Raw genomic sequence first — 26,338 nt, forward strand, 5'->3', positions numbered from 1 at the left:
TACATTATATGTACACTGCAGAATAACAACGGACACCTCACATGAATTTACGGCAGTTCACCAGGACACCACAAATGAAGTATAAACTGCGCGTCACACGAATGTATCAACGCCACAAAAGAGTGACGTATTATTTTGACGTTTATATTATCACTGGTAAATTTCTCTAAATAAAATAGATTTGTTTTATCTATAGAAACGTACAAGAATATAACATTTGGATTGTGTTTGTAATGGTGTTTGTAATGGTGTTTGTAATGATGTTATTTGTGTTATTTGTATAAACAAAAAAATCCTGTGCATATAGTTGCTTTAAACTTAAAATCATATAAATGAAATGACTGATTTTTTATCTTAACTTTTACATACATAAAGAAAATAAAAATAAAATAATTGTAATATAAAGCAAGATCATGTAAGACCAAACAGTAAACACACTTCAAAACAAACAACATTAAAAAAAAAAAAAAAACACTGCAGACGAACAACGAGTAAATCGACTGTACTGACATATAAAACATATGTGAAATGTACCGAAAAAAACAGAATTCAAACCATAAACGACAAGACATAACTCAATATCGAACTGGACTTACAAAAGAAACATCATAACTAAATACATGAATAAAACATATATATTTCCATTCTCAATTTTATTTACATGTATATGTAATAATTCAAATTGGAATCCAGTACGATCCAGAAACCCCTAGGTCAAATTGGAATTCTAATATCTATGACCTTTAATGTATTTTAGTTATGATAAGAATCGCAAGTTAAATAATCAGCAACAAGTAAAATAACAGAAATATCGAACACCGAGAAAAATTCTAAACGGAAAGTCCCTAAGCAAATGGCAAAATCAAAGGCTCAAACACATCAAGCTAATGAATAACAACTGTCATATTCCTGACTTTGTACAGGCATATTCTTATGTAGAAAATGGTGGATTAAACCTGGTTTTAAAGCTAGCTAAACCTCTCACTTGTATGACAGTCACACGAAATTCCATTATATTGACAACAATGTGTGAACAAAACAAACAGACATAATAGGTATTTTTAAGATATTTTTAAGATATAGTCACCTTTTTGAACACCATGTATAGTAAAATCAACCAGAATACAATCAATGCGACAAATTTATTAACAGATTAAAATGTTCTAACAGATATCTTGAAAATAATTGCTTTAAAGAGGAAATAATGGCTACAATTGAACAAAAATTGGAAAATATAGATAGTCTTTAAAAAACGTTTACTGATATAAAAAGATTCTTAAATGAAATAAGAATATACAAATGGAGAACAATGTGGAAGGTTTGAGTACTGTTTTAGATTGTGCCATAAATCGTTGTGCATGAAACGGGGAGGAAATTGAAGAAATGAAAGACAAAATATGGAAAATTAAGTCTGATATAAATAAATCGCATATAACAGACAACTCGGAACACATAAAACGCCTGGAAGAGTATGTTGGTGATCTTTAGTGTAGGTCAATGAGAAATAACCTGATATTTTCGGCCTTGAATATCAAAGAAAAGAACAAGTGCAGCAAAGAAATTATTATGTTTTTTTATTATCAACCTCAGATTGATCACAAAATACAGAGTTCGGAAATAGTCACAGATTTGGAAAACAAGGTCTAAATAACGTGATACTGATTGTAGCACGATCTATCTATCGTAAAGATCTCCAAGCAGTTCTTAATAGTTCATACCAGTTAAAAAGGAAACAATTCGGTATTAAGGAGAGTTGCCAGACGAAGTCGAGACACGACGGAAGAAATTGTATCCCGTCATGAAAAAAGCAAGGCAAGATGAGAAAGGAAAGGATTTTAATCCCATTGTTTTCAGATGTTTTAATTTACAGTTAGTTTTTCAATCATAGCTCATGCAATTGATAATGAAAAATGACATGGTTACAAAAAGACTAAACATGAGACGGACAAGTAACGGGAAACCAAAGTTTATAGAACGCGTAATAGTAATTGGAGCACATACTATTAGAAATATAGAAACTACGTTGGACGAGGTGCTTTTGAAACTAAATTTATGGCAATCTGATATTGATACAGTTGTGAATAATTTTGTGATGTGTTTTAAAAATCATCTGATAATGTATTTGGTATGACATGTAAAATTTATACATATGATACAAAATGTAAGAAATTTGAAACAACCCTTGATATAATACAAAATGTGAATCTGAAAGAAAGATTTTTCACAGAGACAAACGATAGAAAATATAAGTATTTTAAAATTCAGCTTAAAATACCTCAATGAAGAAGGCAAGTACAGAGTATTAACGATAGATGAACAAGTATGTACAAGATGTTCAGATACATACTGCTAATACATGAAATAATCCCATAAAAATATTAGACTGATCTTTAAAGGGGCACTAGCTACGAGATACGTATATAAAAAATTTAAAATAAGATTGTTTTTTGTTCAATCATTAATGAAAGAGAAATAGTGAAATAATTCGCTTTTAGCAGCCAGTATGGTTCAATTTTGTCAAAATAAGCTAAGAAACATCGATGATGAATTATTCACTTGCTAGAGACGGATTACGCACTAATTATGAGTGTTCAGTTATTAAAAGGAAAAGAATGTCAACATTGAAAGTGAAACAATTAAAGGTAAATCATTTGATTGACTGATTCGATCCACAAATACTCATTCTTATTAAGTAAAAACGATGATTAACATATATTTTTTTTACCTATAATATGAAATTAAACAGACCTAGTAAAATCCAATTGCACGCGTTCGCTATCTATCTATATCTATATTTATGTTTATATCGCTTATATGACCGTCGGCAGTCTTTGGAGGTCAAATCGATAGTTAATCATAGTAGATGGCGTCTAGACTAAAATACACACGAAACGATGAATTTGACAGCAAATGCCCCTTTAAGGATTATGGAAAATAACAAACAAAATTAAAAAAATCCAGTGTAGTTCTAATGACAAGTTGAGGCTGTTGATAGAGATAAAGATCTTGATATTGTTTAAAAAAATCTTCCAGAGAATATTGAAAATACTCTAAATTCGTCAATAGTCGATAACCGAGGAAGAAATTCTGACTAAAAAGCAATAAAGCCTCCGGGTATTAGAAATACAGTTCATGTGATGTAGCTAATATACTGCAAACTGTTTAATATAATATTACATTCTAGATAAATATGAACTGAACTCCCACATAAAATCTTAAACACAGTTTTATCTCGTCATCAAGCGCAAGGTAATTTTAAAATGTACAGATAAACACAACTTGCTTACGAAGCAATATTTTTAATCAATAACATATACACTTACCGAAATGTCATCCTGCTTATTAAAATGACATTAAATGAATATATTAATTTATTAGAATTCCAACAGTTATATTTATATAGAATAGAGGGGGACTTGGTGGCTGTGTGGTCTAAGTAGTCGATATACTGTATCACTAGCCTGTCAACACTGAGGTTGATAGTTTGAATCCGGCACGTGGAAAGTTCGCTCGACTCCACTCTCAATTGACTAGGATTGTCAGTTTTCCTACCGAAGGTCAGTGGTTCTCTCCGGGCACTCCGCCTTCCTCAACCAATAAAAACTGACCACAAGGAAATAACACAATAGTGTTGAAAGTGGCGTTAAACACCAATCAATCTATCAATATATATATATATATATATACATATATATATATATATATAGAATAGACTACAAAACGGAAGTCTTATACTGATACTGCGTAAAATATGTAAAATTAATGTTTTTACAAAACATATGTGGGTAACGTTTTTGTTTACCTTTGTTGAGAAAATGTATTGGAAAACAAAACTAGCTAATTTAAGCTAATGTTCATATGGTAAGTAAATTGATTTGAAAGTATTTAATGGATGTTTTAGACAAAATGTAGGCATACAAAGTCTGTTTAAGTTCTACAAATTTTAAAAAGTACATGATAACAAATCCAAGTTTCATATGTTGTTTAGAATCATTAATAAAATCCTGACCATTTCCTGCGATGGTCTATTCATTCTTTCTATTACATTTCGGTTCATTGTTCAGAAAGTTTTAACCTGAGACCAAACGGGCATCTTTACATTCTATGGGGTTTCGCTAGATCTCTGTTTCTTTTTTTCGCTTAAAGTTTTTCAGTAAACTTAAATAAGTTTTTTAAGTCTGTTTGCCGCAGAATAGAGTTCCTGGATTGCAGGTTCTTTGTGAATAAATATAATTTGAAGAAATTGAAAATAGAAAACAAATATTATTTTTTTCTTCAGTCGATGCTTAATTTCAAACACACTTTTTTTAAAAATTGTAATAGACGAACTCATTTGCAACGATAACTAACTCATATGAAGTCAACCCTTCTTTGGAATACAAAAGAAAGATACAGAAAGAGAAACAATCATATTTTTTCTTGGTGAAAAACTGAAATATCAACTTGAACAAGACGTCGTTGAATATTTACAGTTGAATTAATAAAGATTACATATGGTTCTGCAAATAAGACAGAATTTTTCTACTATAATATCAATGAAGTGCGATAACTCTGAGATGAGATGTAGCCGAGAAACTTTTAATGCATGAAAGACCTAAGATAGTCTGTTTAACGCAATCACTCAATGCAATGTCAATGAAAGTAGCATTGCTTATGATGAACAGATCTCAGTCAAGGGACATGAGATGGACATTATCACACAGAAAGATCATAGGAAAGATTATGAAATATCCTTATATTTAACTTACATGTTTTAGATAGAATATGGAAATATGAAAACAAAAGAATGTTTCTATATTCAGAAAAATCTTTAAAAGGCAACAAAAGAGAGGTGAAGGACACCAACAAACAATCAAACAAATAGGTCAAAATCAAATCGACAAAGTCATGGCAAAAAATAAATACGTTTCAAAAGCCAAACAACATTCTGAAAAACACAACACAGAAAACTTAATACTGAGCAACATGAACCCCACCAAAAACTGGAGGGACCTCATGTGCTCCGGAATGGTAAGCAGATCCTGCTCTACATCTGGCACACATAAGTGCAGACCTGGTCATTAGTCTTATTCTGTATGTCACTTTTGAGAAAAGAAGACAGGAGTGTGGTTACGACAATTGGAACATACACAAAGAACTGACATTCGATCACTTTATTTGAATTTCACTCAAAACGATATCACATGAACCAACACAAAATTTCAAGTTAAAATGTTTTAAAATGAGGTTGTATTTAATCAAAGATTGACCTGTAGGAAATTTGATCTATCAAACGGCTATCAACAAATTTACGATAAACGCCCAGGCATTCCATTAGATGATATGAATTCGGTCCTAATTTGCATTGTCAGCCATTGTTATGATAAGCGCATGCACAGTATTATTTGATCGAAATATTTTTGCAAATTTCGAGGTCGGTATTGGTGTCGAAGTCTTTTATTTGGCCCTTTTAACTTCTTTTGATTCGAGCGTCACTGATGAGTTTTGTAGACGAAACGCGCGTCTGGCGCAAATACAAAATTTCAATTCTGGTATCTATGATGAGTTTATTTACTTTAATGGAAGTTTGTAAGAAGCTGATTGGTAAACAAACAACCCAAAAGTTTTAACTTGATCACATATCTCCCCCTTTACATAACTATACCTGTAAGCCTTGGTGTTGAAAGATGTAAAAAATGTAACTGTTTTAAAAAAATATTTTCAGTGTTTTAAGTCTATTAACAACAGTAAAAAATAAAATGTAGGGTGAGCAATACGGTGTATTATTTATTTTTACAAGCCTTTTTAAATCTATCGACGACGCTCCTAGATTAGTTCAAAAGTAAGCGCCACAGGAACGTAAAGCTATGTTCCAAAGTAAGAACACTCCAGGACTATAAATTTGTTAGCATGTTCCAATAATTGTACTATCCTTGCGACGTATACCATGTTTACCTTTATTCGTACTTATTAGACGTCATGCAGTGGTTTCTAAAGAAAAAACGAAAAGCTAGCCTTTAATACTTCATGCCACGTCTATTCACTAATTTCCAGGAATATGTGTAACCACAGCTTAAACAGGGGTCTATTCATGATTGAATTGATTACTTAGTATTCAGTTGGAAAGAAAACTAATTGAACCTGTCTGTGTCCATTAAAAGCAGAATGAGAGGAAAACTTAGAAAAGGAGTTTATTTCAATAGTTCACCTCTTACAACTTACATGTATAATCAACGAGTTTTTTCTTTCACAAATGTTTCATCCATGCTAATCCGACCAGGGCTAGTACATACATATATATATATTGTATGCGAGGAAAACTAAAAGTATGATAACATCGCCCCTTGTATTTATCTTTATTTACACAATATTAACATTTACCTCGTTGATGAACATTCAAACCTTGTATTTTCCCTTACTGTCATACAAGGAAAGAGCTGGAGTAACATTTAAGACTATTCAATGGATTGCATATCTTCTGATAGAAGTATAGATTTTTTTAATTATCTATAGACTCTAAAGAATCTCTGGATAATCTTTCTCTGAAATAAGTTCTATCAAAACTGTTGATTTTTCAACCCTTTGTACCATCAGGGGATGTGAAATTGAAAAATTGTCTAAAAGAAGTAACCCACAATGCTTTTCAACATAACAATGGTCGCATACGCTATAAATTTATTACTTTGGGATACCATACGGCATATCTTGTTAAAAGTGAACAAAACGATAAAACATGCTACACAGAGGAACAAGTGATGCTAGAGTTTCTTATTGACAACATATTTTTTGAATTTGGAGGTAGATTTTTTCAACAAATTGTCGGCATTCCTACATTTAATTAATTTCACATTTAGATATATTGATGATCTTCTTTCCATTAACAATCCAAACTTTTCTGATTGGGTTCCATATATATATCCTCCAGAACTAGAAATTAAAGAAACAACAGACACAACTTCCGCTGCCTCATTTTTAGACTTATACCTCAAATTTGACAACTCAGTACCAGAATCTATGACGATTTTAATTTTGAAATTATAAATTTTCTCCACCTTAGTAGCAATATACCAACTTCACCTGCATATGGGATATACATTTCCCAACTCATTCGGTATTCAAGAGCTTACAGCTGCTACTCAGACTTTATAAAACGCACCAGTGTCTGAGCAAAAAGTTGATGAACCAGGGTTATGTCAAAGAACGTCTTGTCTTTTTTCTAAAAAAGTTCATCGGAAGATACCAAGACCTTGTTGATAAATATTCCGTATCAACTTCACAAATAATACACGATGATAATGAAGTATAGATTCTAAGTACTGACGTTGTTTATCATCTTAATTACGTGTTATAGTGTTCTTTTATTTGTCTTTGTTAAATATTACCTTAAGTTTACTGTTAACGTTTAGTCTATTTTTGGTAATATCCATTTGGCGATGCTCGGTACTTATACATCCCGTCATTGTGTTATTGTGCTATGGTAATTGTTCGTATTTTTGTCTTTCTTTTTTGCTTATGTACTTTGTCTATATGCCTTTGTGTTTTTCTTTGTTGACATCTTTGCTTGTTTCTATAGTGATTAAGATTATAACACATTGTTGACTACTGTACCCATATTTGTGACATTTTTGTCTGTTATGTCTGTTTGTTTTGTTCACACATTGTTGTCAATATAATGGAATTATATGCGACTGTCATACAAGTGAGAGGTTTAACTAGCTATAATCAAGTTTTAATCCACTGTTTTCTACATAAGAAAATGCCTGTACCAAGTCAGGAATATGACAGTTGTTATCCATTTGTTTGATGTGTTTGAGCCTTTGATTTTGCCATTTGATTAGGAACTTTCAGTTTTGAACTCTCCTCGAAGTTCGATATTTTTGTTATTTTACTTTTTGTATTGCTCATAAAACAGGTAACATAACGAACCAATGCTATCCTTCAGAGTAAAACGGTGGAAAAAAAATAAAAATAAATATATCTATGATAGATCAAAAAAGTTTCATTTATTTAAAGTTTACAAATCTCACATAGGAGCTCCAATATTAAATTTGTGATGATTGCATATTGTTTTACTATATTCTTCGACCATAGTGTCTACAGCAGATGCTTGCTGCTCTTTGTTACAATGATGAAACATCGAAGCACAGTTTTTCAGACGGTCCACAAACCTGTAATTGAAACAAACAAGTTCAATGACTTGCTTTTAAATTGGTTTATAATCAGACGGAAATCACTTAAACATGACAAATGAAATAAAGCTTGTGAATGTGTTTCGTTTAAAGCTCCATTTGCAGTTTTGATTATCGTAATACTTGTTTTGATTTTGTTGATCTAATAAAAAATCAAACTCAATTTTTAAAGAAAAGACTTATGATGAAAAGCAAAATATGTTCATTGCTGTTCCACCAGTATTTAAGAACTAATGTCTTTGTTAGATATGATACCTTACAATAGGCAACATACATGGCCTTGCAAGCTACATTAAAAACGACCTATATCAATATTTCGAGTGTTAAGTTTGAAAATTGACAATCGAAGCTTTAACGAGCATTTTAAATTTGAAAATTTAGCTATCGACAACAAATATTGCTTTTAACGGGGTCAAGTGGTAGGATGAGTTTCTCTATTACTTAAAGAAAAAAAAATGCCAATTGCAATATTTCCAAATGGATATGATGGGAAATAAAACGAGCAAAATGTAATCAACGGTTGTCACACTAACCTATTATATCTGTTTTGGTTCCTCACCCAATCTTTTCAATATAAATAAACTATAAACAACTGTTACGCAAGTGGAAGGTCTAGCTTACCATAAAACCAGGTTTAACCAACCATTTTATTTTTTTGAAAATGCAAATTTTTCATTTGTTCCGTTGATTGATAACGTTTGATTTGGTAAGTTTTTATGTGTTTCCCCTTTTGGATTTACCTTGAAGTTCGGTATTTTTGTTATACTTTATTAACTAAAGTGCACGCTTTGGGGAATGGAAAATTTAAAGCCGAAAATTGATAAAAGTAAGGGGAAACCGTTCTGTCCCAAATAAGTGCTAAAAGGTTCCACCTATTATAAAAAAAATGTTTTGTTGCAATAAAAAGATATCAAGAAGTGCTGAGCTACAAGTACCAATATTATTTTTTATAGGTTTATAGATAACATGGATTTAAAAAAGTACAACTTACACACACGTATTTTGGTCATACCCTACAAAGGAATTCTGGACACATCTCACGAATGCTGATCGGAATTCTGGATCGTTGTAGCATGGTAATAAATCCAGAAAGTCTGAAATGTTAATGTTAGGATTTGTTTTGGATTTATTGATGGATGCTTAATGTCCAGAAAATATTTCATGGATTTTCAGAATGATAATATTGTTATATAAAGATGGGAAGATGTGGTTTGATTGCCAAAAAGACCATCAACCTAATGACGAAAAAGTTAGCAACTATTTGTCACCGTACAGCTTTCAACGATGAGCAAAACTGCATAGTAAGCAGTATGATATATAGAAACACAGACAACCACTGAATGTGGTGGGATTAGACATATTTGCTGGCGTCAAAACCCTTCCGCTAATCGTTGATAGTGGTGTTACAGTACAACATAAGAACAAAGAACAAACTATAAAAAATCAATTGAAGAGGCATCAGATCAATGCAAAGAACCAACAAAAAAAAAAAAAAAAATAAAACACAAAAGACACAAAATACAGATCTGAGAATTCAAATGAATAGAATATAATTAATTATAGGCCACAATGCATACGGCATTCAACAATGAGAAAAAGACATACTGGAAAGTCGGATATCAAAGACCCCGACATGAAAAATTGGAAACAATTCAAACGAGATACGGCCTAATTTGTAACAAAACAATTTACGAAAAACAAAATATGAGAGACATGGACAATTGACAACCACTGAACAACTGGTTCCTGACTTCGGACAGTCACATAATGAATGTGGAAGGCTTACCATGCTAGTGAACACTCAACCCTCCCGTAACTTGTAACAGTGGTGTGACAGCACAAGATTAGAGCAACATGTAAGAATCAGTTGCAGTTGGCTTAACTCAAATTATCGGTTCACACGAGGCACATTAACGACTAAAATTAAAACATTAGACACAAAGCACTGATATAAAAGTATTCACAATTAATGTTTCTCGGAACCTACATAGCTCACCTAACACCGAAGTAGAAATTTGTGAAGAATAATTATATAAGTATCACAGGAAATGTTTATTCAGGGCTTAAAAAAGAACTTGTTGAAAGAAATAAATGTTTGCCGTAAGAGTCCTTTTCAATGAAAAAGCCCCTTATTGATGAAAGGGGCCATTGTCTGAAAAATGGTAGAAGCAACAGTAAAATTCTGAAAGCAATGACTCCTTATAGGAGTCAACTGTCAATTTCGTCAAGACGATTCTTTTTTTTTTATCTTTTCATGCAGATAACTTTTGCTCTTTGAAGTTTCTCTCTACCTATTATAGTTTCAGGTTTTTAAGATAATATCAAAAGATCGCGGAAATTGGTAAAAAATGTCATTTAGGATCAGTTATCCCTATAAAGCTATACTTTTTTTCATTTTGACCTGATCTTGTTTTAGGGATCATGTAAGCTATTAACAGTGTCTCTCCGTCAATATAGTTCTCAAGATAATAAACAAATACGAAGAAAGGATTACATTGTTTTTTAAAGACAATAACTGCGATAAGGAGTCGACTAAAGATTGATTCATTTGTTGATTTTGGCAAGCTGATTAATGATTTTGATGTTCACAGTTGCTCTCTACATATTATATTTTAATAATGTCAAAAAGACTAAAAATTGAGAAATGTTTTCTTAAAGGCTGGTGACTAATATAAGGCGAAAACGGACGATTTCGGTTTTTTGACTTCATTGTAGACCTTGTCTAGGTGTTCATAGTTTTTATAAAGTTGCTTTTTAATTATTATAATTTACAAGATTATAGTCAAAACGCAATAAACGGTTAAAATTGGATGTCATTAAAGGGTAACAACCCCAATAAGAAATTGTCTAATGATTTTTGCTTGGAAGACATATTTGTTGATCTTGGCTTATTATTGTTTTCATATTTTAATGTTTCTCTCAATATATATTCTAGTTTTCAAGAGTTTGGGTTCGAGTACCCGATGAAGCAAAATCCAGAAAAGCGATTTTGACGAAATAAATAAATAAAATGTTTAAATCATAATAGCAACATTTAACCAATTGATAAAAATCGACATTTAAGGGCAAACACTCCTATAAGGAGTCATCTGAACAGAAATGATAAACTCACCATTTTTATACTCAACACAAACGGCTCTTGTCATTTCTTTCATCATATCAGTAGCGAAAGTCATCGCTTTACACTTCTTTGCCTCTTTACAAAGGGCTTTACTCATAAAATGCCTGCAATACAATAAGGGAATATCAACGTTAAACCATGAAGAAAAAAAATAAAATAAACCGGAATATGTGCACCCCCTAGTACATCATGTCTGGCTAGTACTATCAAATAGTGTGTTCACATGTTCAAACATGTAAAGCACACTGCGATATCAAGTTCAAAACCAAATTTGACTTATATTAAAAAATCACATCACAGTGAACATGTGTAATAAAAGTCATATTGATGTGACAACAACTACTCGTTAGTATAAAGTACAGTTAACTCTCGTTGTCTCGAACTCGGTTGACTCGAAATTTCGGATGAGTCGAAGTTTTCACGTGGTCCCGAACTTTGTTCCATATAAATGTATGTAATTCGACTCCTGATGAGTCGAAATTGGATGAGTCGAAATTTCGGTTGAGTCGAACTAAATTTACGATCCCAAGGTTAACAAAAGCATTCAAAATTCATTATTTATCTCGAACTAATACACATATGTCAAAACATGACCTCCGGCATTTAAATGGATTGAAGAGTTAATCTGACAATACACGTGTAATTAAATTTCCAGTCACTGACCACTGTATTGATTTATGACATGCTATTTCCACGAGTGTTTACCTAAGATTATCTTTAATAGAATTTTTATAAATAATTAGTGATGCATTGTTAATGTTCATGAAAAAGTATTTAAAATGTTTACATAACAATTAATTGTGATTTACACTAATGAGCTTGGGTGTGTATAAAGTAAGGATTATGACATCCGTTGATGATCACCTAAAAACTACTCAATCGGCGTCTTTAATCTTGTTGTATTTTCTTTTGAAAAGAAAGAGTGAGATAAAACAAAATGAAGAGAAATCTAAATTTTCTAAAATTTTTTGTATCCGAGAATAAACAACCCATTTTGTCAACTATAAACGACCTGAATAACGAAACTATCGATTGGAAATTACTCTCTCGGATAAAAGCCAGAGGAAAAAAATTGTAACTGAAACAATTGAATAAGTAAAAATAATGTTATTATAATAATGAAAGACCATGACATACAAATACATCGATCTGATACCAGAATATCGATCCCCTTCCCTTATTCACTCGGATTTATTTTAGCTTTACCAAGTTAAGCAAGAGTTGTGTCCCTTGTTCTGTCAAACTTCCGGTTTTCGTTTGAGTCGAACTACGTGTATCTCGAAATATTTCTCTGGTCCGGCTGACTTCGAGATAACGAGAGTCGACTGTACTACTGTAACCAAAAACCTGAACATGCTACTGGGCACACGGAAGACCGGACAGAGGCCAGAAAACATAACGAATCTCATACTATCGTTGGTGGGGCATAACAAGTAAACGCATCATAGATAACAGGATTGAAATTTTGTACCCCAAACGGACGTTTCGTCTCAAAAAGACTCATCAGTGACGCTCGATTAAAAAAAGTTGAAAAGGCCAAACATAGAACGAAGTTGAAAATTATTGATGTGCAAAATATCCTAAAAGTTTTGGCAAGTACAGCCAAGCTAATCTATTCCTGGGGTATAAAATCCTTAGTATTTCGAAATATTCAAAGTTCATAAACAATAAAGGACAAGGTACGAAAAGCCCCTGTTTTGGCCCCCCTATTTTCTCATTTTTCAAATTTTGTTTTGGAAAGCTACTTATCATGTTAAAATATTCCCTGATGTTTAAAGTTTGTTTGGATGATCTTCAAAACAATTAATTTCAGCAACAGGGTGAGTTGAGGGGGGTAAAAGGGCATAAAAAACGCCAAAAGTAGAAAAAATTACGATTTTAGGCCTGTGTTTCTTAAAATTTTATAGCGTGCGCCTACGTGACCCGGAGAAAATTATGGCGATTTAGACAGCAAAAACAGTGATAATGACATTGGAATAAAAAAATTCCTGGGTCACGTTGGCGCAGGCACTTAAAAAACTAAAAATTCGTTGTACGGAACACCTCCAAAGTGAATAATAATTAAAATATCTGAATAATAACGGAAAGAGACGGAAAACGTTCCGTGATTATTTTCAACATGAAGAACACACTATTAGAAAATTGCTAGAAACCATGAGCTGGGGATAATTTTACGTCAATACAGGTAATAGTTTGTTGTTTTTATTCACACTTAATTTCCCTAATTTATATCTGTTCGCAATGGCATTCGGCCAGTCGTGTATTAAAGTCAAGTAGTAATGGCGACTTCCTAATGCAGTACCGTCGTTACCGACCCCTATTTTCCTGAACAGGCTATGCAGTTTCCATCATAGACGATAGGAATAAATCGAATTCGGATGATCATTCTGAGTTAAAAAATAAAAATGTAGTGACAGACTATTTAAAAAATCACCTCTAACATAATATAACATAATGATAAAAAACGGCAGACGATATATGCGACGAAAAGAAAAACGAAGTATGAATTTTGAGAGGATTTCACGGCACGACATTGGTAAAAAAATGAAAACTTTTACAGTAATTAACCCTTAAAATCATGCGAGTAAAACGTTTTGAACATATAATTATACAATCTTTTTTGTGACTTTTGCAAGGAAGATTTATATATTAAATATTTACCCAACGTAATTGTGGCGATTCCGTGGTGCAGTGGATGCGTGCTGGAAATCCATGCGAACTAATTAGAGTTCGAATCTCAATTTTTTATTTTTATTTTGTTTTATTTTTCTTTATTTGCATTATTATATATTTCTTAATTTGCTTTTTTTCTTTGAGAAAAATCTTATTTTAATCTGTACCTAAGTAACAGTGTATATATATGTGGTATGTTGAATAACGGCTTTTTTTTTTCTTTTAGCGAATTGTTTACTTAGTTTCTTATTACTACATGGTTTAACAATGCAAAATAAGTTGATTTTGTGGCGTAGCGGTGGAATGTTCGATTATCGTGTAAATTATTAACTTCAGCAAATCTCACACGAACATTATTTTTCTTTTGCATGTGAACAAGGTTATAATAATTGGGTAATTGCTAAGTCAATCAAGTATAAAAATACCCGCAGCAAAGTAAGAAGTATAATTTGTTCCATTCTATAACTTTTATTATTTTCTTAAAAGTTATATCAACATTACATGTTGGAGAGGGGCTTGACGGGGATAAGGTGAGATCATGCGAATGAGGGAGGTAAAATCTGATTAAAATCCAGACCAATCAAACTTTAATTGTACCTCATTGGAAATGAAATCATTAATCTATTTTTCAATCAGATTGAGGGAGTCGAAAACTGGAAGAAGTGATGAGGGAGGCAAACCCTAAGGAGAAGTGATTACAATCTAATTAAAATAAAATCATCTAATTGCTCCCGTTGTTTTATCTCTATATGTTTTGTCTGTGTCCTTTGAAATCAGACTTATATTGTTGGATCTCATAACTGACATACGGATGCATTATATATAAAATATGTAGAAAACTATCGCATTGGTTCAGATACGTATTTTCCAGATGAAGCTTTTATCGAATTTTTAATATTGATGATTCATGTAGATGATTACCGGTCTCACAAAATTGAAAAGGCAGTAACCAATAAATAAAATAATAGAAAAAGGTCTGCACGCAAATGACTTCTAAGTAGAATGGACTAAACCCTTCTGCGATACTGTCGTTCCATGTATGCTGGTAATCCATATAAAAACTTCTGTCATTACATTATTTTCATACATGTATAAAAACTGTAAATGCATAAGTGATGTTCATATTAAGCTCACCTTGACCAAAGGGTCATAAGAGGGTTTTGCCAGTAATCACTTTGCGTCTGTCAAATTCGGTGGCGGTGGTTTCTGTAATTTTTTTTTACATTTTGATCTTTCTCGAAAACGTTTGGCAAATTAAAGAAAAAAAATTACAGGATAGTTCAGTAGTTTTTACTTAATAGTTTTGAGTTTTGGGTGCTTATCGGAAATTCAACTTGGCTGCCATGGCCAAAAATGCGTTCTGATTGGGTGAATTTTCGTACATCTTCTAAGAAACCGCTTGGTAGATTGAAACATGTTCCTGTTCTAATTTTGAGTTTTTGATGCGGATCACTAATTAAAGATGACCGCCATAGAGGAACATAGTATAACATAATACCCATGGCAACACAAACAAATAAAGCATGTATCAAACCAATAAAGAAAACTATATTTTTTTCTCATTTATGTTTTTTAGATTGCAAAGAAATGGTTGGATCGGCCAAAAAAAATGAGATGCTAAGAATACGAAGCCATAGTTGTTTCATATGCCTAAAAACACATGTAAAAGAAAATAATAGACGACCAGTCATTAACACACAACTACAAAACTACATTGAGTCTTTGATCAAAAGGAATGTATATGAGCATGATATAATATGCTCCAAGTGTCGATCGCGAATCCGAAGAGAACTCCAATCACAAACATTAGTAGATGTTGCAACAGATGATGACGAAAATTGTGCACAGGGATTGCCGGGTCCTGCTGAAGTTATTAGCCCAAAAACAATACAACTCAGCATTTCATCTACATCGAAATCTCATCGGAGGTGTATTATCTGCAAGAAGGAAAACACTAGGAGACATCGACTAGTGGTTGTTCAAAAAGAAGCAGCAACTCAGGCGCTTATTGATAAGGGGATTTTTATATCGACAAATAGCAGATGTTGTCCAGATCATCTTATTGGCAAATATTTTAAACAAAATGCATTGAAAACTGTACAACAATCCTCATCATCATCATATTTTAACCGTACGTACATATCAGAGCTGTTGGAAAGAACTTGGGCAGTCATAAAAGATACTGGCAAGCTTAATTTTGATATTTCGTCCTCACTTTCAGATGATGACTACGTTAATTTGACTGGCCTAACACGAGAACAATTTGATGCAGTCGCTTTGCACGTAAAGGACCTACGAAACTCTGAGGTGCGTTCAGTAAGGACCTGTCTTGATATCCTTCTCGTAAAGCTTCGCACAGGCTTATCAAATTCTATTTTAAGCACTCTCTTCTCCTTAAAATCTCACCAAATACGACGAGCTGTTCATTCAACAAGAGAATCATTGATGCAGAGCTTCGTGCCCTCTTTTTTAGGCTTTAATCACATTACTCATCAAGAATTTTCTCTAAAGCATACAACACCAACAGCTAAAACCTTATTTGCAAATGACAACGATGATACAGCTATCCTTGTTCTAGATGGTACTTACTTGTATATACAAAAAAGCTCGTTTCACCAATTTCAAAAGATGACATATAGCATACATAAAGGAAGACCTTTAGTCAAACCTATGTTAATTGTTGGAGCAGATGGCTACATCTTGAATGTCATGGGACCTATCTTTGCAGATTATCATAATAATGATACTTCAATTACAAAACATTTATTTGAGACAAATGCTGAGGACATTAAAAATTGGGTTCAGGAGAATGATGTTCTTGTGGTGGATAGAGGATTCAGAGACGCTTAAAAATTCTTAGAAAATATGAATTTAAAGGTAGAGATGCCGTTTTATATAAAGAAAGGAATGAAACAACACCCCACAGAGGAGGCAAACGCATATCGGCTGATAACTAAAGTAAGGTGGGTGGTAGAAAGCGCGAATGGCCGTATCAAGCAATGGCGTTTTTTCGATAAGGTTTTTTCTAACCACTATGTAACACATTGGAGATTTTGTAAGGATAGTGAGTGCCCTCATCAATTGTTTTCGTGCTCCCTTGATAAACGATTTTGGAAATGACGAGATTGGTGAACAAATGCTTCAAAGATCAAGACAATTCAATCATGTTCAACAAATTGTGGAAGATAACAATCTTATTCGAAAGAAAGCGGTGTTTACCGTAGTAAATGGTACTGATAACGTGTTAGACTTTCCAAAGTTGACCTTACAAGAAATCAGAGACATTACCATGGGTGTGTATCAGCTGAAGCTTGCTCCACGGTATACGGAGAGTCACATAAACGATGACAATTACACACTTCAAATATGCAAGGACCGACCAAACTTACTCCGTGTTAAGTTATCATCAAGACACTCGTCATCGAAAGCCTACAGTCTATGGATCGAGTACAGCAATGATGATATTACAGGTTGGGTCTGTACGTGTAAAGTTGGTGCCCGTGTAGTCGGATGCTGTGCCCACATCGCATCCACGATATGGTACCTTGGACATAGTCGTTGGCAATCAGAAACAATTGGCACTTGTAGATATACTGAACATATCCTAAATGCTAAAGATATTCCTTTGGAAACAGATTCTGGTTCTGACAGTGACAATGTTATTGAGGAAGAGTGACTCGGTTGTTGTTTGTTCTATCAAGTTATAACACATTTATTGATTTTCTTTCCATATGTCGACTGTTTATTTGAATATCTTATCTAACTACATTATACATAATGAATAAGTATGAATTTCCCTGAATATTTAGATTAGTTGAACGTTCAGTATTTTTAAAAATTTACTTGCAGTTACTGATTCATATGTAAACTGACATTCACAATGAAGGATAACACTTTATAAACAATTACATGTTACAAGTAACACTTATTTCTAACACAAACAGAAAACTAGTGTATCACAAAATAAATTATGGAATGTTCAATAGTATTTTTAAACGCTTTGTGTTTTTTTACATCTGCTAATTTATTCATTGTGTAAATTGTACCACCATGAGTGCCATTTAAAAGCTTTCCTTTGCAACATAATAAATTGTTGAAGTTGTTAATATAAAGAAATAACATCACTATTTCTATTGGATGGAATACTAAAAGTTTATGTGAAAGTGAATGTATGAGAATGTTCATGACATAGATTAATACCAATGCTTTTATGTACCATTGTATGAATAAAATCGGAAGTAAACAAAATGACTACTTTTAATCAAAATTCTTATTTCAAATAAAAGAAAGCCCATTTGAACCGCTCTTTATCACGTACTGTTGCTAAGTTTTTGATAACTACTAAGCTTACTACTATTGTTTTTTTTACACAGATCGGACAATCGGATTTGTATTCATGCAGTCTATTTTTTCGAGTAATGTTATTTGCAATTGTCTTTAATTTAAACATGTTGGCAGTTGCTAAGCACCATATCTGTTGTTATTCTTGATTAACTTTAATTTTAAAAAAAGAAAGCAGTAATCAAAATATGACAAATTTTATATTTTTTAAATTGCGAAATTCAAAATTGAGATAATGAAAAGCCCCTTATTCATCCGTTGCTAAGCACTATTTTTGTTGCTAAGCAGTTGAGAAACATGAACCCTCTAAAATATGAATTGCTTTCATTTCTCACTGATAGTTATTATCATCATACACCACTCTTATTTGCTTTTATTCTTACCTGTACAATAAAATAACAAAAACATTCATTTTTGTAGTTGTCTTTAATTTAATTATATTTAGTTGTTGCTCGTCAACATTTGTGTTGCTAAGCTCAATACCAACTTCATAAAAGAAAAATGATGACGACAATATCATGCAAGACTGAAATACCATTTATGGACGCTTAATCTTTAAACATTTGCTGTATGTATACCTCAGATGGCAAAAATAAAAAAAAAATATGAACCGTTGCTATGCAATAATTGTGTTGCTCGGTCGTTGCTAGGTTGTTGCTAAGCATTTAGTAAACTGAAACTAAAGTGACTTCTCATTCTTAACTTCAAGTTATACTTACACAATCAATTCAGTAAACAATTGTGTTAATTTGCACAGTTTAAGCCATTTACAAGTGATAAAATAGCTATTTTATGAATCCATTGCTAGGCAACCATCCATTCACCGGAACATAAAAAAATCATTATTTTTTCAAGTTTTCTATTCAAAGGCTATCAATAATATGAATATTAACATATTTGGAGAGGGGGCCAAAAAAGCCCCTTATCGTACCTTGTCCTGACCATATTAATGATTAAACAATACTTATAGTTGTCTATTACCATACTTGTATCAAAACAACACACTCTTATCAGAAGTTAATGTGATCTGTATACTTAAAATAGTAATGACATTTTGCAGAGTCTCTTTAATTCCAAATATCAGCATTGTATCGTTAATTACTTTTTTATATGATGAGGTCCTACAATATCAAAATTCAGTTCCGGATTTTAATGATTTCTTTTTCATAGTGCAACGTTCCAGATTAAAGTTCAAGATATTGTATATTATTTACATGCAAGCAAGTCTTAATATCATATTTTATCCCAATGGTTCACCAGATGTGCATAGGTAGAAAGAAAAATATACATACCAACATAGGTCTTCAATTGTTTCTGCACTTACATCCTTTAAAGCATCGCCATCATAAAAGAAGTTTTCAACTTCTAGAAACAACCAAGAACAACCAAAGACTGGACTGCATTCTTTTGGAACAGCATAAGATGTGCCTGAAACTATATGTTCACCTTTAATCAGATACTATTCCTGTTGATGGTTTTGTGAGATATATTTTTTTTAATTTCCTTTATGTATTTTGTCGATCACTTGTTCGTTTAAAGACGAAAACTCGATGAAGTATAATCACTCCTTGTCGATTGTACACATTTGCGGCACAACACTACAATTATGTTTATAATTGGCAAAAGATGTATGCACATCAAACGAATGCGACTAATAATATATTGATGTAGCATCATATCATTTCATTGATTGAATTTATAAAGTTTTGTTTTCATTTTTATGATTGAGTGGCACTGTGATCCCGTTCCTTACATGGATTATCATATTAACTCAACAATGCAATTAAAGTATGTATTGTTTTTAATTTATTCTAAAGTCATATCTTCATGTAATTTCCAGAATGTAAAAGCTGAACAGAAGTTAGATTTGGATATCAAATCTGTTTCACATCAATTTGACCTATTTTGATAAATGATCAAGGAGGAGTCATTGTATAAAAGATTATTTATGAGCTTGAGGTATCATTGTATGATAAATGATAAAAGAGCTGGAATTATAATGGTATGTTAAATTATCAAAGAGCTGAAGGTATCATTGTATTGTAAATTATCAAAGAGCTACAGGTATCATTGTATGATAGTTAATCAACGCGATGGAGGTTTCATTGTATGATAAATGAAAACGATCTAGAGGTATCTTTGTATGATAAATGATTAACGCGATGCAGGTAACAAAGTTTGATTAATAAACAATAAGCTGGAGGTATCATTGTATGATAAATGATCGTGGAGCTCATAAGATAATTGTAAATGATTAAATGGATTTGAGGTATTATCGTTTAATCAATAAATAATGAGCTCGAGGTATCATGTTTTAAAAAGATCACTGGGCTCCAGATATCATTGTGTGATCAATGATAAATGACCTCGAGGTATCATTGCATTCTAGTTGATGAATTAGCTTGAGGTATCATATTTTGATAATGATGCCAGAAGACGAATGGGCTCGAGGTTTCTTCGTATGATAAATGATCTATGGATTCGATATATCATTATATAATATATGTTTAATGAGTTCGATATATCGATGTATCATTATATGTTAAATTATAGATTACCTCAAGATAAAAAAAATAATGAATATTTTGCCTGCTGACCCCTACTTTTCGTTTCATTATTTTATTACAAATAGTACAAAAAAACACTTTTGAAAATCTTCTAAAATCCTTGTTATTTTTTCTCAGTTTTTAAAAGAAAAAAGGTGCCAATATTAAGTGCATGAAAAATCTACAGAGAATCATTTCCCAATTTCAATTGATTATGTCTCAAAACCAAGGACACAGACCTGTCATTATTTTTTTCTCTTTTTTAAGTTCCGTTATTTATATACTATCAATTATAACAGTCTTTGAAAAAGCTTGTTATTTTGAAACAGAGGAGCGAACATCCTTAACATTTGATAGATACTATGCCTATGTTCATTAATTGAGAAACTAGTTAGACTAATAATAAAAAAACATGATATGACGTGTATTGCAAAACAGATTATTCAATAAAGTCTTCGGTAACTATGATATTGAAACAAGAAGAAAAAAGACTATACAGAAAAAGATTTACTTACCATAAGCAAAGCTAACAATTAAAATCACCAAAGCCAACATAATTTTTGTAATTGCACTGAATCAATGCACTGGATCAATGCTGAATATAAAAATGTCCTTTATGACTGCTATTTATAAGCTGGAGAACGACAAATGAGAACAATATTTAAGAACAAGGGGTAATTGGCAAATTGGAAGTTAATTTGATAAAATGTTATTATCTACACGAAACACATCCTGTAATTACTACACTTTTCATATATTATTCTAAGTCTATTTTCAAACATATTTTAAATTTTAAAATCTTCACTTACAATGTATTCTAAAGTGAGATACTGAGAAAAACGCTGTTCATTTGACATATAGTCATAGCCAACAGTGAGTTGTCCACTAAAGTTGTATTGATCAAATTCAAAGAGCACCTCTAACGTATATGATAGCTGATATTTCCCTGTTATCATCTTACTATATGGTATTGGTTTTGTTCAATATTGAAGGTCGTAGGTGTAAGATTTGAATCATAACATATTTCCTTCTTTTTATATTTGAGTAAAAAATGTTACAAGTGGTAATTGAACATATATCAGTATTGCACAAATAGCATTGGGAATGTATGACGAGGAATATGTAAATAGTGGTGTTAAGCCAATATAGTATCAGAATAGAGAATGGAAACAGGAAATGTGTCAAAAGGACAACAACCCAACAAAAGAGCAGAAAACAATAATGTAAACTAGTACAGCGAAATGGGTTCAACGGAAAACGTCTTTACGTAACTCGTAAATAGTATTGTAAATATTATCATCCTTTACCTTAGATCACCCCCGGTTGTTAGTGGGGTTCGTGTTGCTCTGTCGTTAGTTTTCTATGTTGTGTTTTGTTTACTACTTTTTTTCTTTTGGTTGTCTATTTTTGCATTGGATTGTCAGTTTATTTTCAACTTATGAGTTTGAATGTCCCTTTGATATCTTTTGCCACCTTTCAGATGTACTGGGTTCGATACACGCGACAAGGATCCATGCCAGAGTATACCATGTGTTAGGTTAGATACAGCCTTCAAGGATCCATGTCACACTATATGATGTACTGTTAGATACAGCCGACAAGATCCCATGCCATACTATATGATGTACCGAGTAAGAAACAGCCGACAAGGATCCATGCCAGAGTATATGATGTACTGAGTTAGATGCAGCCGACAAGGATCCATGCCACAATATATGATTTACTGGGTTGTATACAGCCGACAAAGATACATACCATACTATATGATGTACTGAGTTAGATACAGCCGACAAGGATTAATGCCAGAGTATATGATTTACTGGACAAGGATTCATGCCACTCTATATAAAATACTGGGTTAGATACAGCCGACAAGGGTCCATGCCATACTAAATGATGTACTAGGTTAGATTAAGCCGACAAGGATACATGCCTAAGTATATTATGCACAGGGTAAGATACAGACGACAAGGATCCATGCCAGAGTATAGGATGTACTGGGTTAGATACTGCCGACAAGGATCCATGCCACTCTATATGATGTACTGGGTTAGATACAGCCTACAAGGATCCATACCACTCTATATGATTTACTAGGTGAAATACAGCAGACAAGGATCCATGCCACAGTATATGATTTACTGGGTTTGATACAGCCGACAAGGATCCATGACACAGTATATGATGTACTGGGTTTGATACAGCCGACAAGGATCCATGCTATGCTATATGATGTACTGGGTTAGATAAAGCTGACAAGAATCCATGACATACTATATGATGTGGTGATTTAGATACATCCGACAAAGATACATGCCAGATTATATGATGCACTGGGTAAGATACAGCTGACAAGGATTCATACCACTCTATATGAAATACTGGGTTAGATACAGCCGACAAGGATCCATGCCATACTATATGATGTACTGGTTTAGATACAGCCGACAAAGATACATGCCAGAATGTATAATGCACTGGGTAAGATACAGCATGAAAAGGATCCATGCCATACTATATGATTTACTGGAATAGATACAGCTGACAACGATCCATGCCACAGTATATGATTTACTGGGTTAGATACAGCCGACAAGCATCCATGTCAGAGTATATGATGTACTGGGTTGGATACAGCCGACAAAGATCCATGCCACATCATATACTGTGGCATAGATCCAGTATAATGTGCTGAGTTAGATACAGCCGACAAGGATCAATGCCATACTATATGATGTACTTAGTTAGAAACAGCGGACAAGGATCCATGCCAGAGTATATGATGTACTGAGTAAATAGTGATGTTAAGCCAATATAGTATCAGAATAGAGAATGGAAACGGGGAATGTGTCAAAAGGACAACAACCCGACAAAAGAGCAGAAAACAGCCCAACGCCTGCCGGGGGTCTTCAACGCAGCAATAAAATCCCGCTTTCTGAGGCGGGCTTCAGCTGGTCATAAACAATAATGTAAACTTGTACAGCGAAATGTGTTCGAAGGAAAACGTCTTTACGTTACTCGTAAACATCATCCTTTACCTTAGATCACCCCCGGTTGTTAGTGGGATTATTGTTGCTCTGTCTTTAGTTTTCTATGTTGTATTTTGTATACTGCTTTTTTCCTTTTGGTCTTCTATTTTTGCATTAGATTGTCAGTTTATTTTCATCTTATGAGTTTGAATGTCCCTTTGATATCTTTTGCCACCTTTCTGATGTTCTTGGTTAGATACAGGCGACAAGGATTCATGCCAGAGTATACCATGTGCTAGGTTAGATACAGCCGTCAAGGATCCATGCGAAACTATATAATTACTGAGTTAGATACATCCGATAAGGATCCATGCCAGAGTATATGATGTACTAAGTTAGATACAGCCGACAATGATCCGTGCCACTCTATATAAAATACTGGGTTAGATATAGCCGACAAGGATTCATGCCACCGTATATGAAATAAAAGGTTAGATACAGCCGACAAGGATCCATGCCAGAGTATATGATTTACTGGACAAGGATCCATGCCACTCTATCTGAAATACTGGGTTAGATACAACCGACAAGGATCCATGCTAGAGTATATGATTTACTGGACAAGGATCCATGCCACTCTATATGAAAAACTGGGTTAGATACAGCCGAAAAGGATCCATGCCACAGTATATGATTTACTAGGTTAGATACAGCCGACAAGAAACCATGCCAGAGTATATGATGTACTGGGTCAGATACAGCCGACAAGGATACATGCCAGAATATATGAGGCACTGGGTTAGATACAGCCGACAAGGATCGATGCCACTCTATATGTTGTACTGGGTTAGATACAGCCGATAAGGATCCATGCCACTCTATATGATGTACTGAGTTAGATACAGCCGACAAGGATCCATGCCACTCTAGATGATGTACTGGGTTGAATAAAACCGACAAGGATCCATGCCATACTATATGATGTACTGGGTTAGATACAGCCGACAAAGATCCATGACATAGTATAGTATGTACCGAGTTAAATACAGCCGACAAGGATCCGTTCCATACTATATGAAGTACTGAGCTAGATGCAGCCGACAAGGATCCATGAAATACTATATGAAATACTGGGTTAGATACAACCGACATGGATCCATGACATAGTATATGATGTACTGAGTTAGATACAGCCGACAAGGATTCATGCCACAATATATGATTTACTGATTCGGATACAGCCGACAAGGATCAATGCCGTACTATATGATGTACTGAGTTGGAGAGAGTCAACAAGGATCTATGTCACATTGTATGATGTACTTGATAATATAAAGCCGACAAGTATCCCTGCCACTCTTTATGAAAAACTGGGTTAAATACAGCCGACAAGGATCCATGTCACAATATATGATTTACTAGGTTAGATACAGCCGACAAGAATCCATGCTAGAGTATATGATGTACTGGGTCAGATACAGCCGACAAGGATACATGCCAGAATATATGATGCACTGGGTAAGATACAGCTGACAAGGATCTATGCCAGAGTATATGATATACTGGGTTAGATACAACCGACAAGGATCCATGCCACTCTATATGATGTACTGGGATAGATACATCTGACAAGGATCCATGCCACACTATTTGTTGTACTTAGTTAGATACAGCCGACAAGGATCCATGCCATACTATATGATTTTTCGGGTTGGATACAGCTGACAAGGATCCATGCCACAGTATATGATTTACTGGATTAGATACAGCCGACAAGGATCTATGTCAGAGAATATGATGTACTAGGTAAGATACAGGCGACAAGGATACATGCCAGAATATATGATGCACTTGGTAACATACAGCTGGCAAGGATCCATGCCAGAGTATATGATGTACTGGGTTTGATACAGCCGACAAGGATCCATGCTACTCTATATGATTTACTGGGTAAGATACAGCCGAACAAGGATCCATGACACAGTATATGAAATACTGAGTTAGATACAGCCGACAAGGATCCATGCCACAGTATATGATTTACTGGGTTTGATACAAGCGGCAAATATTCGTAAATTGTTTTGTTATGAATTAGGCCGTAAGTTTTCTCAATTGAATTGTTTAACATTTTTTCATGTCGGGGCCTTTTATAGCCGACTATACAGTAAGGGTTTTCTAACGGCTGAAGGCCAAACGGTTGCCTATAATTTCTTACATCCACTTCATTTGAGTTTTGGTGGATAATTGTCTTTTTGGCAATTATATCACATCTCTTTATTTTTATATATCATTTTTACCGACTCAAGTGCCATTTGAGAAATAAACAAAACGAAAAAATAAATGATAATCCTGTCACAGTCAGAGAAAATTTTCTGCATCAAATAAGAATTAGAAGTATGAGTTGTTAAACTGGAAATTAAGATCGTATCGATTGTATTAAACGCTTCTTGAACGAAGTATAAATTACCCACAGCTATTTGGATTAAAGTCTACACTTGAATTCTTGACACATCTCACGAA

The 26,338-nt window shown here is 33.3% G+C and overlaps 1 protein-coding gene across 2 annotated transcripts in view; it reads right to left on the minus strand.

The window, feature by feature from the left end:
* The window catches only part of LOC127709089 (uncharacterized), a 74,944-nt gene extending 53,456 nt beyond the window's left edge, over positions 1–21,488 (minus strand). The window contains exons 1-3 of one of the 2 annotated variants that reach the window (XM_052214443.1): positions 21,365–21,488; positions 19,596–19,737; positions 11,281–11,393 (exon numbers count right to left, since the gene is read on the minus strand). In XM_052214443.1, the coding sequence (XP_052070403.1) occupies positions 11,281–11,393; positions 19,596–19,737; positions 21,365–21,404 (295 nt within the window). In that variant the 5' untranslated portion in view covers positions 21,405–21,488. The remainder of the gene's footprint in view (positions 1–11,280; positions 11,394–19,595; positions 19,738–21,364) is intronic. The other variant, XM_052214442.1, reaches the window with a different exon arrangement.
* Between the last annotated feature and the right edge of the window lie 4,850 nt (positions 21,489–26,338).

Source organism: Mytilus californianus, unplaced genomic scaffold (assembly GCF_021869535.1).
Source record: "Mytilus californianus isolate M0D057914Y unplaced genomic scaffold, xbMytCali1.0.p SCAF_7, whole genome shotgun sequence".
Lineage (NCBI taxonomy): Eukaryota > Metazoa > Mollusca > Bivalvia > Mytilida > Mytilidae > Mytilus > Mytilus californianus.